The sequence below is a fragment of the Muscardinus avellanarius genome (genome assembly GCF_963383645.1).
Source record: "Muscardinus avellanarius genome assembly, chromosome: 7".
Taxonomy (NCBI): Eukaryota; Metazoa; Chordata; class Mammalia; order Rodentia; family Gliridae; genus Muscardinus; species Muscardinus avellanarius.
In genome coordinates, this window is record NC_137793.1 from 79,939,779 (window position 1) to 79,952,546 (window position 12,768).

At 41.3% G+C, this 12,768-nt stretch overlaps 1 protein-coding gene across 3 annotated transcripts in view; it reads right to left on the reverse strand.

The window, feature by feature from the left end:
• The window catches only part of HHAT (hedgehog acyltransferase), a gene marked incomplete at both ends in the record, with an annotated part of 308,381 nt that overhangs the window by 250,068 nt on the left and 45,545 nt on the right, over window positions 1–12,768 (reverse strand). The window contains 2 exons of one of the 3 annotated variants that reach the window (XM_080699071.1): window positions 1,961–2,176; window positions 7,498–7,692. The exons of 1 other annotated variant lie outside the window; for it this stretch is intronic. In XM_080699071.1, coding sequence (XP_080555197.1) covers window positions 1,961–2,176; window positions 7,498–7,692 — 411 coding nt within the window. The remainder of the gene's footprint in view (window positions 1–1,960; window positions 2,177–7,497; window positions 7,693–12,768) is intronic. One more of the 3 variants, XM_080699072.1, reaches the window with a different exon arrangement.

The following is a 12,768-nucleotide window of genomic DNA, read 5'->3' on the forward strand; positions in this document are numbered from 1 at the left end:
GGCTGGAGTTATAATTATGTGGTAGAAGGCCCCTGGGTTCAATCTCTAGTACCCCCTCCCAAAAAAATGACACTATGTAATCCTAATTGATGAGAAGCCATATGCTAATCCTACCTTTTCCTAGTATATCAATTTCGCTTAAAGATTTCTAAAGAAGAAGTTATATGGATTCACTGGCAATTTGAGGGCATTATGTTATCATAATGCGAAAATACACTTCTGAATGAATGTGGTGCAAAACTGAGAAGTCACTTAGCTTGTCTTTACAATTCCACCGAGAGCCCTTCCTCGGGGGGCACCTTTCATCTCATCTCCCCCATGTGTCCAACACTGCTGCTGGCCTGCACCCCAAGCTGTTCCCAAGCCTGTGCACTGTACATTGGCATGAATAAATGTGTGTTGTGTTGTGTGTGTCTGGACATATTATTCTTTCCTCTTGATGGAGATTGAGCCTGTATAGATTGTTAATAAGAGCTGTATTAATTGCCAATGAGAATATGCTTTTCATACTTATAAAATCCTTTTCTCTGCCTCTAGGCTGTCAGCCAAGATCTGCAGCCAATATTGACCTTGGTCAGCTACAAGTTAGCTTTTAGCTCAGCTAAACACAGAATTTTAAAATAAAGAAACACTAAATTCTCACAGTAGTTTGAAGATAACCCTATATCAATCACCAAGTACACAAAAGAGTGATAGCCCAAAGCCTCCATACTTTAAAGACATGTTTTCAACATAATAAATAACTTCTAGCAGATAGAGATTTTTTTTTAAAAAGGCTAAAAACTCCTCAAGGACATGGGTGGATGGTACATGCCTTCTCCAAAGCGGGCACATACCATGTAACCCCTGACCTTGTTAACCAAGTAACACTTCTTGGTCATAAATTTAATGAGAAAGGCTTGCACCATGGAGATAATTGGTGGAGTGCACCTGCATTTGGTCAGGGGGAGGTGGAAAGACTATTGGCTAAGAAGGATGGGAGGAAGGAGATAACGAAATCTTATAAAAACCAGTCTGGGTTAAAAAAAAAACTTCAGTGTCTTACTTTTAAGGCACTTCGCTGCGTCCCTCTGATGCAGTGATTTGATTGTTCTGTCCCTTCTTTCTACCTTTGTAATAATAAAATTTTCTTAAGCTTGCAGTAGTATAGTTCTGGCTATTTTTTCTAAACTAGCTAAGAACAAGAACCCACGTCAACTTCTCCAACCATTACACTCTACCAAGGTTTATCTGCTTTGGTGGTGGAGGGAGAAATGGCCCTTGGGAAACACTGTTTTAGATATCGATTACTAACACCTGAGGGGAATTAACTTAAACATGTCCCAAGAGACTTCCTGTATGGGTTGAGGAATAGATTATGGTGGGGCAGGGGGCAAAGGGAAGTTGGAAGGGCAAAGGTAGTTCAAGAATGCTGTCCAGAGAAGGCAGGCCGGGCCTGGACAGAGGCCCAGACCCAACACGCACTATTGCCTTTACACACCCTCCAACTCCACTCTGCTCTCTCGCCAAGGACCCCAAACGACTCCCCAGCTCCGGGCAGTGCTGCTTCACAGGCAGCACGTCAGTGTGAAAGGAAATGTACTACCTGCTAGTATAGACATAGACAGCTTCTCTTCCTATACTTTCCTACACTTTCAAGTGATACCATCATAACCAAACTTTCTCTTTCCTTGGGACTCCACCACAACTGATACTAATTCCTGTACCCATTTATGGTCCCTGGTGCCACAGTCCACCAAGAATCAGAGTGAGGCCCACAGTCATCAGGAGAGACATGCCAGCTTTTATTCTGAAAGCTTATTCCACCGATGCACTTAATCTATGTGTTAAAAACTCAAGACAATTAACAGCGTGTGGGTCTTTTAAATCTGCAGGCACAAAGAGTAGGAAAACTCAGTCACATAGACACAGACAAGGACTTGATCTGCAGAATGCCAACCATGTCCCCAGGCAGCTCTACCTGTTGGATGAATTCCTGGAAGGTGATGATAGGCCCGTTGTGGAAGACAGGATAGTAGAAAACATAGGCCAGCATCCATGGAAAGGAATAGGTGGCCTGGGTGGCAGGAGGCCGCAGCCAGCACAACTCCAGGCTGAAGCTGGTATAGTACAGGCAGCGGACAGTCAGGGTGAACTGCAGCAGGTAGTACTCGTTTTCTGTCTCATACCATCTTCTCTGCAAAATGGAAAGGACAGAACCACTTGTGAGGGGCAAGGATCCCAGTAAAGGAGCTTGCTAGCATGGCCCCCACTCTCCAAGAAGTGCACCTTCCTGCAGTGGAGCAGCTGCTTTGTAAATGAAGCCAGAACCAAAGAACATCAAGTAAATCCCAGTGGAGTCAGGTATGGGGAGCATGTCTACTTGTAATCCCAACTGCTCGGGAAGCAGAGGCAGGGTTTCAAGGCTGAGTCTAGCCTGGGCAATTTAGTAAGAGCCTAAACTAAAAACTTTTTTAAAGAACTGGGAGCACAGCTCCCAGTGGTAAAGCTCTTGTCTAGCCTTCTGAGGCCCTGGGTTCAATCCCCAATACCCAAGAAACAAACAAGCACAAAAACAAATCCCACTAGTAATCAAAGCAAGCAGTTGGGGCTGGTGGTATAGCTAAGTGGTAGAATTCATGCTTAGCATGCTCCAAGACCTGAGTTCAATTAATTTCCCTCGCTACCACCCCCCACAAAAAAAAAAATCCCATTGGTAATCAAAACAAGCAGTTAAGGCTGGTGGTGTAGCTAAGTGGTGCAGCTTACGCTGAGCATGAACAAAGCCCTGGGTTCAATCTTCCTCCCCAGCACTGGAAACAGTACACCACCAGCAGCTCACGAGTAGTGAGAAGAACAGCTCTAATATCACCGTCAGCTTAGCCTGAGGCCTGATGCTACATAATGAAGGTTTTCCTGGACATGCGTCCACGAGAGAGATGCAGTGGGTAACAATGAGATAAGCCACATCCAGCTGATATCTTGACAGCCCCTTCAACAATCCTGACGATGAAGAGGGGCCTGTTAATGTCACATGGACTTCTGTCTTCAATGTATTTTTCTTCTTGCTCTTTGATTATTCATTTGGCTTCATTTTACTTGAGAACTATGTTAAATCAAACTTCTTGAGACAAAGAAATCTCTAAAGGATATATTGAGCTATTACAGAAGTTAGCCGGCCAAGAATAAAAGGACAAAAGGACAGGTCTTAGCACAAGTTCCCTAACCCACCAGCAGTGCAACCAGAGAACAGGAGGATGTCCAGTGGATCTAAGGAGCTAGGGTGCTTTAAAATGAAAACTTGGGAGAAAAAAAAACATAAGTTATTCACATTGAACCTACATTGGCTCTAGAGAGGAAGAGCAAGATGAGCAGAGTCCTGGAATAGGAGGGTAGAGCACAAAAAGAGATGGTTGATTGGTTCTAAAAAAAAATGCAATGCCACTGTAATTGCTAATCTTTAACAGAGAGGAAAGGAATGTGGGACAGCTATCTTCTTTTTCTTTCGCTTCAACCTGAAGTTCTCAACTACAATGAACTTACCTCTTTCCTCCCCTCTATTCTCTGGCCTGTAACAAAAGACATCATAGAATTCCTTTCTTGCCAACTGTTTGCTAAATGAACTTTTAGAGACACATATTCAAAAGAAATAGTCCCTGCCTGCTGATGTGTTTAAACTTTCAAACAGGTGGTAGATGTGTAAAAATGCAATTCCATACAATATGAAACAAATAGCATGCAATGCACAGGCAGCATGAAACAAATACAGCATAATACTCATGCACAAAAATAGGCATGGAACTAAATACGAGAAGGGAAAATGGCAATATGGCAATACTGGAGAGAGTAAAGTCATGGGACATTTTATAATCTTTATATTTTCCTGTATTTTCCATACTATGCATATGTTGTTTTCTATGGAGAAAAACAATTTATGGAAATAGATACAAGACACAGAACTGGGTCACAGGAAGTAGTTAATTTGATCTAACAAGTTCTTTTAAGGCTGTACACAGAAAGACTCACTACTGAACTGTATTTATGATGTGTCCAGGACTTCTGTAGCCCCCATGGGAGAAAAAGGGCACCCAGATCAGCAGAACCGTATGTGCCTAAAAGCCTGTAAAGGGCAACTAGTTTCTGGTCATTTGCTCTCTCTTCCATAACATTTTCAAAAGTACCATAAAATATGGATGGCAAATGGACAATGTATCACCAGCAACACACATAACTGATGCTAATTGTCCCCAAAGAAAAATGATCCATACAATTAGATTCTGTTTTGTACATTTGCCACGTTCCCCAAAAAGTTAGATATGTGTTTATTTTTATTTTCATTGCAAATCCATTTTAAGCACACTTGTTTAAATGGTTGCCTAGGTAATCATTTTGGGAAGTTAAGCATCTTCTGTTAAGATGGAGCTGAGACCTTCCTTATTCATTCTAAGCCCAAATCCTTACACATGCAATTAAAGTATCGATCCAATCCACTGGTGAGAGTATAGAAATACTAAGAGAACCTAACAGGGGGAAAAAATGAACTTTCAAAATGCTACAATTGTTCTGACTTCATTTAATGTAGATTATCCTGTTCTACCCTAGGAACAATCTCATGAGGAAAGTAGAATGGCTATTACTTCCATTTTACAAGTGGCAGAATTGAAGCTAAGGCTAAATGATTATCTCCAGCTTCAAGAATAGGAAGTGACGAGTGATTAGAATAGTCCAGAAACCAAGTCGTCCAGCTCATCTTTCCAATCGCTGTGCTGATCTAGGGCACACCCACTCTCCGTGCAGTCAGCTGGATTAGTGAGTAAATGAATGAATGCGTGTAAAAACACCACAGGAGTTCCAAGCTCACAGCAACTGAAGAAAAAACTTCAAAATTTCTCAAGATTTTCCATGCAAGAAATGTTAATGGAATGAAGGCAAGAAGTAAGAGGACCACAGAAATATGGACCCCTCAATAGCATATAAGCCACTCCTAGAGCTTCCAGGCCCTTACAAATGGACCAGGAGCAGCAACAGTCGGTGACCTGCTGACCAGCCTCACGTGAAGCTCTGTGTGACACTGCACACACCTGCTAAAAGGAGAATCCTTGAACTAATTGCATTTAGTAAAGTTTATGTAAGCAAAGAAGAACAAAACAAAGCAAGACACGACTCCCAAATTGGGCTGCTCCCAGACCAGAGCATGGTCTGAGAACACCAGCCAACAAGTGATTAGCTAGAAAACAACATAATTTATCTACATCCCAGTCAATCAACCGGTCACAGTTTAAGTAGCTAATTGTTTACAGCTTAATCAGTTAATTAGCTGCAAGGCCTTTTACAGCCAACCCAAGTTCAGTGACTGTGATTCAGCTCTACACTGGCCCAGTCTGTCTAGCCCCAAGTAGGTGTCCAGTCCAAATCCATGGCCTCCCACAAATTCTACTGAACACACCTATCCCTTCCTCTAACCCATATCACCTTCATAGACACATTCGCTCTGTGAGCAAGCATCCACAGAGTACAAGCCTGGATATAGCACTGTGCCTGAGTGCCTGGGAATACTGTCCTGCCTCTCAAGGAAGTTTATATTCTAGTCTGCAAAACCAGATGCCATACCACTTAATCACACCAGGCAGCGGCTATCATGTCATGTCATGTAACGCGCGCATGAAGACTCCTTAGCTAGCAAAGAGCTGGGTCCCCAGACAACAGCTATTCATGGCATTCTTTTGAGGACTCACAGGAAGACCAAGTAAACAGGAGATGGTTTTTATAGAGAGAAAAGACTAGCTTTAGAGGTTGTGCTTTCAAGCAAAGAAGAGAATCATATGGGCAAGGATAAAGGAGAGGTAGATTCCCATCCATCAATGGGATAAAAATGTCTACCTGTGTAAAGATTAAAGGGAAGTAGAGTCGCCCAACCCTAACAATAGCATCTGCAATTCCATCCAGGCAGGGTCTGAGAACCAGACTCTGGCAAAACGGAATGAGGCTGGAGACTGTGGTGGTCCTGCCCTGGGTGTATGATCCCAAGGTTTTCAGAGCTGGGAGTTCTGTTGTCAAAGTTGACTAAGCCTGAAGCTCCAGGGCTCTGATGGCCAGAGCCCTGGACCACACACTGGAGCTGGTGCCCCAGACTTTCTTTTCTTGCCTGGCATTTCTCCTCTGAGGAGAGTTCCCATGTCTGAATGACCGAGAATTCCACACTGATGCTCGCCTTCCCTGCAACCACAGACCTGGTGGCCTCCCTGGAGCAGTCTTGGAAGACAAGCCTGATTCTCTGACTTGAAAATGTAAAAGGTAAATTCTACAGACGGATTCAACAGGAAAGCTATACAGATAGCCCAGGGAGTCTCACCCAGGCCTTGGTTTGCTCGCAAGTTACCAATAATAGAAGAGACCTTCCCTGAGCTGCTGGGGATGCTACACATGACCCAGGACATGATCTGGGAATTCTCAGAAAACAGTGCAGGAAGAGGGGTGCGCTCAGCTCAGCCTCCTGAATCAACTGCCTACATTTAGGACTTTGCCTCTCTCTAGCCAGCATCCTCTGGGACAAATGTGGAGTCCACTAAAAAAAAAAAAAGAAAAAGAAAAAGTACCATCATTGTGACTAAGAAAAATAAAGCTAAGAAGACAACTTTCTATAAAAAAGAATTTCACTGATACAAACAAAAGCCATATATAGAAATGGGGTTTGGATCTAATGCCATCTCCCATTAGCACAGTTAGCTGACAAGCAGTTGAATCTATCAAGGTGCCACAAAAATGAACACTTAGTCAGTGCCCTCAAGGAAAAAATGCATTGTTTTCACGTTCTTTTTTTTCTTTTTTTGGTGGTACTGGGGTTCCTGGAAGCCCTTCCACCTCTGGGCTACACGATTTTTTTATATATTTTTATTTGGAAACGGGGTCTCTTAAGCCAGCGTGGCTGGCTTCCAACCTGCACAATCCTCCTGTCTCCGCTTCCCAAGCATGGGGATTACAAGCGTGCACCACCATGCCCGGCTCACATTCTAAACATAGAGAGCTCCCATTTTTACCTCCATGAGTAGATAGTAAATAAATCTGTTCATCAATGAAGCAGAAGAAAACCGCTTGCCTTTCCTGTCCCGGGGTCACTGTGGGCACTGCATGACATAAACAATATGAGGTAAAACATCCTCTGAATACTGGACGGCACTGGACAGATGGTTTTAATCAAAGGCCTAGGGGACTATTTATTTGTTTTACCTTTGTTCCTGACCCCTCTGGTCTTGTAACATCTGGCATCCTCCCTGCTTACCCAAACTGGGAAGGAAAGGCATAGTTTGGATAACCACAAACAAACCATGCCCTGGCCAACCTCTCAGGACCCCAGAACCAAAGACTACAACAGCCAAACCCAAGGGCTGGGCTCAACTGTATCAACTCTGTGTGGCCACTAGGAGGAGCCCCACCTGGTGTTTGACAACAAAGACATTTGCTGGGATCCAGAAAAAGCCGCAGGGCTTCACCTTCCCAAACTTAAGATGTGAGACTCACCTTAACTTCCTCCACGCCTTGCAGCCTCAGGGTGGAGAGCAGGAGGAGAGAACAGAGCCACGACAGGGGCAACGATTGGAACTGGGCCACGCAGAAGGCGATGACAGTGTGGAGAAACACCATGGCCACACCCAGGGTCCCCAGCGTACACCAGCAGGCCCACATCCCGTAGAGCAGGAGAATCCAGGGTCTGTGCTGCACACAGGGAGCATCCCAGGGAGAGACATGGAGGGGCAGGTGGAGAGAGGAAAAGAGAAAGAGATGAGTTAGCTGGCATTGCCATTAAAAATTTCTATGTGTAAGAGATCATCTTTAGTAATCCAGTACCCAACTCTGTTCTCACTGCTCTGGGGATTCAGATGGAGAGTCCACCTTAACCCCCACACCTTCAGAATTTCATCAGCTCCTCCCAGAAGTAAATAGACACTTCCTTACCTTTAGCCAGAACACTAGATCTCACAATAAGACATCAAGCTGACTTTCCGATAGACACTACTGAAGCCAGAAGTCAGGTGGAAAAAACTGCCAACCTGAAAGACCACAGCCTGCAGACACCCTCCTGTAGAGGTGCAGGTGACAGGGAGTCGCTAAGCAACTCTAGGGAGTCTTGCTGAGGAAACTACTGTCCACAACACAAAAGCCTTTCTGAAGTCTAGGCCAGACTTACAAAGTTAAATATCTGATTACATTTTTTAGCACATTGTTTATAGTCAAATTGATATCACAGGAAAAATTTGCTCTATGTGATGGTGAGGCCTTTATATAGTCAGTCTGGTTGATACATTTTAAGAAAATCAGGATATTTTTCTATTTAATTATCAAGTAATTTGTAGTTATTACACTGAATAACTAAACAGATTCATTAATATGTCTTTGTTATTATGATATACTCCTAGTCATAGCTGGTTGGTAAATCCTCATTTAAAAACTAAAGTAATAGCCAGATATGATGGTGCACACCTATAATCCCAGTACTTGGGAGGCTAAGAGAGGAGAATCACAGGTTCAAGGCCAGCCTCATGGGTTCATGAGACCCTCAACAACCTAGCAAGATCCTGTTTCCAAGTAAAAACAAAAAGAATGGGGCAATTTAAAAAAAAAAAAAAAGCTTAGAGGTAGAATGACCCTGAGTTCAATCCCCAGTATCAAAAAAAGCCTAATAATGTCTTAACATTGAGAGGTAGTATATCGCAATGGTTTAATGATACAAGCACTGAAGTCCAACTGCCTAAATTCAAATGCTAGGGTCCCTATTAACTAGCAGTGCGACCTGTTACTTTATCTCTCTGTGCCTGTTTCTTCATATATAAAACTTCACGAGGTTGTTGTAAAGATTGAATAAGTTACACATATAAAACGCTTAGAATGGCATCAACATATGTAGTAAGGCTTCCTCAAATACTAGTTCTTATTCCTAGGGAAATGTGATGTCTCATGGGCGTGTGTTTTAAAATGTGGTTTCCAGGAATACACAGAGCTAAAAATGTGGGACTGACTGGATTTAGGTTTTCTTGTGAAAACAAAACGACTTTTTGCAGGGAAGGAGTTGTGAAGTATAAATTGTAAATCCCACCCTTAGATGTTAACTCTTCCAAGCTATTGTTGGAATGCTATTCTTTCCCATGCCTACACATCAATCCAAGAGAATATTTTAAATGTGAGACTAAGTCAGGCACTTTTAAGCTCCAAGAAAACTAGAGTTTGAAACTCACTTGTACTATTTTTCCATCCTACTACCCATAGAACAGAGCCACATAAATTTGCTTCAAACTTTCCCTACTCACTCACCTTTGGGAAGAGTCCAATTTTAATAAACAAGTTTGCCAAAGACTATTTTAATACAGTTTTAGCAAATTTTAAAAAAAAGGAGGTTCTTTTTCAACATGACCAACAGCATTTACTGTTGGAGTCAGTTTCCATGCATGCAATAAAAGTCACATTTTTTATTGTGTGCTATTTGATCATTTGGAAAAAAGCCTGTTTTCTGGGATTCATTTGGAATGTACCATAGACTAAAGCTGCTTCGATTTGGAAATAGCTGAAAGAGCCTTCAGGAAATACTTAGTAGTACTATGTAAACCCCATCTACTTGAGAGATTCTAGGATGGATTTAACAAGTGGTCGCAAAAGCCACCTTGTGGGCAGACAAATGTATCCAATAGTCTCATTCCCCACTGCCTTCTTCCTGCCAAACAGTACGGGCACTGAATATTCTTCTAAGAATTCACAGAAAATGCTTCACCTTAAGCTTATATTCTCTGCTCACCTTTATACTACCCACTTATTCTCCCTATTAGTACAGGCAACTCTACTATATATCTGTATATTCATGGTAGACAGGAAATGAAAATATTTGAATAAATGCAAAATAATCACATATGTAAAACTATTGCGTAAATAAAGCCTCCGCGTAGAATACTGATTTTTCACACATCATCTATAAAAAATACTATTGGAATTCCATCTCCATTATAATTCTGATATAGCATGATCAGTCACCCGTGCCCAGTTCTCCAACTGGAATCATAGCAGGGTAGTCCTCCTGCTCCTGCCCCTACCATAGATGCAACCCATAGCACACCTGCCTCAGCCACCATCCCTCCCCCACAGAGGCCTGGGACTACAGCAGGCCCCAGAGGGGTCAGAAAACGGCAGAGTGGCACTGCATGGCTACTCATGGCCACCACGGAGATGGCCATAGGTGATCATGGTTGGTCATCTTCTTTGGGCACCAGAGAAGATTTTTCCAAGTTACTTCAAAGACCAATTTCATATGAAAAAGCCTAAAGTCAGTCCTGCCTGCCTATCTCTACGCCAAATTGCTTAAGTATTTATTAAACATTTGTCAGCCTCTTGTGAGACTGTTTCATCATTAAGCCTCTGGCATGAAATAGGCCAGAAATACTTTAACTTTTCAAAAATAAATAAAATGAACTGGGCACAGTGGTACACACTTTAATCTCAGTAGTTGAGAGGCTGAGACAGAATGATCACAGATTCAAGAACAGCCTCAGCAATTTAGTGAGACCTTGTTTCAAAAAAAAACGGTCTGGGTATGTAGCTTAGAGGTAGAACACTCCTGGATTTGATCCCCAGGAAAGAAAGGAAAGAGGGAGGGAGAGGGGGAAGGAGGGAGGGAGGGAAGGAGGGAGGGAGGAGGAAGGAAGGAAGGAAGGAAGGAAGGAAGGAAGGAAGGAAGGAAGGAAGGAAGGAAGGAAGGGAGGAAAGAAAGAAGGGAGGAAGGGAGGGAGGGAGGAAGTTTTATTCTACAGCAATGCTCCTGTCTAATCACTAGAAGTGCCTTAAAATATAATTCCAAGCTCTTAACAGATATGCAGGGTTTTGATAAGCTCAAGTTTTTAAAACCTACCTAGAAATCAAAATAGCCCAATTCATTTAAATTAATAGGATCAAATAATGATTATAGTTGGTAATTGCTGATCACTAGAAAAAAAAGCACAAAGAATCATATTGAACAATTAAAGTATATAAAGAAAAACATAATCTCAATTTAATGTTGGCTTATAATGTTTCTTATTTAGAAATTTAAATTGCCACTAGGTACAACGTTTAGACAATGCTCTTTTCCTGAGATTTTTATTGATATAGTTGTAGATTCATATACAGTTGTAAGAAATAACATGGAGAGATTTCTTACGTACCTTACTCAGCTTCCTCTAGTGATAAGATTTTGCAAAACCGTAGTATAATATCACAACCAGGATATTTAAGTTAGAAAATTAAGTATATTTTATTTTCTTTCCAAATCTGGATACTTGTTCATTTATCATTGGTAATATAGCTAAAATGCTACTTTAATAATAAAAATTGAGCATAAACGGTTATGGATAAAGTCTTGGGTTATCAGTAGAGGTTATTAGTTCAAAAGGGCAGCTTGGGTATTTTTTTAAGCAAAGTACACTTTTATTTATATTAAAGCTGAATTCCTCGAAAAGTCTTGGAATTTCTTTTTTTTAATTGTTGTACGATAGTCTCAAATTATAATATGGATCATGTTGACAATGGCATATATATATTATTTTGTCATTTTAAATTATAATTCTTTTATATTTGGTACACACAAAAAACAGCTGGCTCTGACTTTCAGTCAATTTCAAAACTCTTAGACTATGCAACTTTTAGGATTTGCTTTTCTTTTCTTTTTGTTTTTTCTTTTTCTTTTTCTTTTTCTTTTTTTTTTTTTTTTTTTTTTTTTTTGGCAGGTTTGGGGATGGATCCCAGGGGCATTTGACCTCCAAGCTACACCGCTTGCCCTATTTTTTATTTTTTATTTTGAAACAGGGTCTTACTAAGTTGCAGAAGGCCTCGCTAAGTAGCTGAGGCTGTCCATGAACCACAATCCTCCAGTCTCAGCCTCCCAAATGCTAGGAATACAAGCATGCGCTAGCACACCCGGCTAGAATTTGCTTTTCTTAATCAGCATAATTCCCTAGAGACTCATCCAAGTTGTCATGGTTATCAACAGTTTTCTCTTTATTACTGAGTTTTCCATGATATGGACCTACAACAGTTTAACCATTCACCAGCTGAAGGACATCTAGGCTGTTTCCAGTTTGGGGCTATTAACAAATAAAATGGATACAAACATAGATGTACAGATTCTTGTGTAAAAATGAGCCTTCATTTTCCTAGGATAAATACCCAAGAAATCATTTTCCAGGCAGCATGGCAGTTGCGTGTTTAGTTCCACAATGAACTACCAATGGTCCAGCCTGACTTTGCTGCTATATGTCCCAGCACTAATATACAAGTGAGACCCTGTTTTCAAATAAAAGTATAAAATAGGTCTGGCAGTATAGCCTGGAGGTAGAAAAGACCCTTGGTTCCACCCCTAGTACCACCAAAAATTAAAAAAATAATAAAACATTTATGTAATTCTCTAAAATATTTTCAATGTAATGTCAGTAACAGTCATTTTTTTACCAAATATATTAAGATACATAAAAAGCCCTCCCCAAATAATGCTCTTATACTGGGTATCAAAGTGTAAGTAACCTGAAGCCTGAGATTAAGATAGATTGAGAGAACATTGCTGGAGCACAACATGACCCCCATTGAATAATATCTATTCCAGTTTCTTCCCTTTCTTTCTTTCTTTTTTCTTTTTTTTTTTTTTTTTGTACTAGGGATAGAACCCCGGGGTATTCTACCTCTGAGCTATACCTCCAACCTATTTTTTTATTCTTTATTTTGAAACAGGGTCTCCCTGAGTTGCAAAGGGTCTAAGTAGCTGAGGCTGTTTGTGAACCA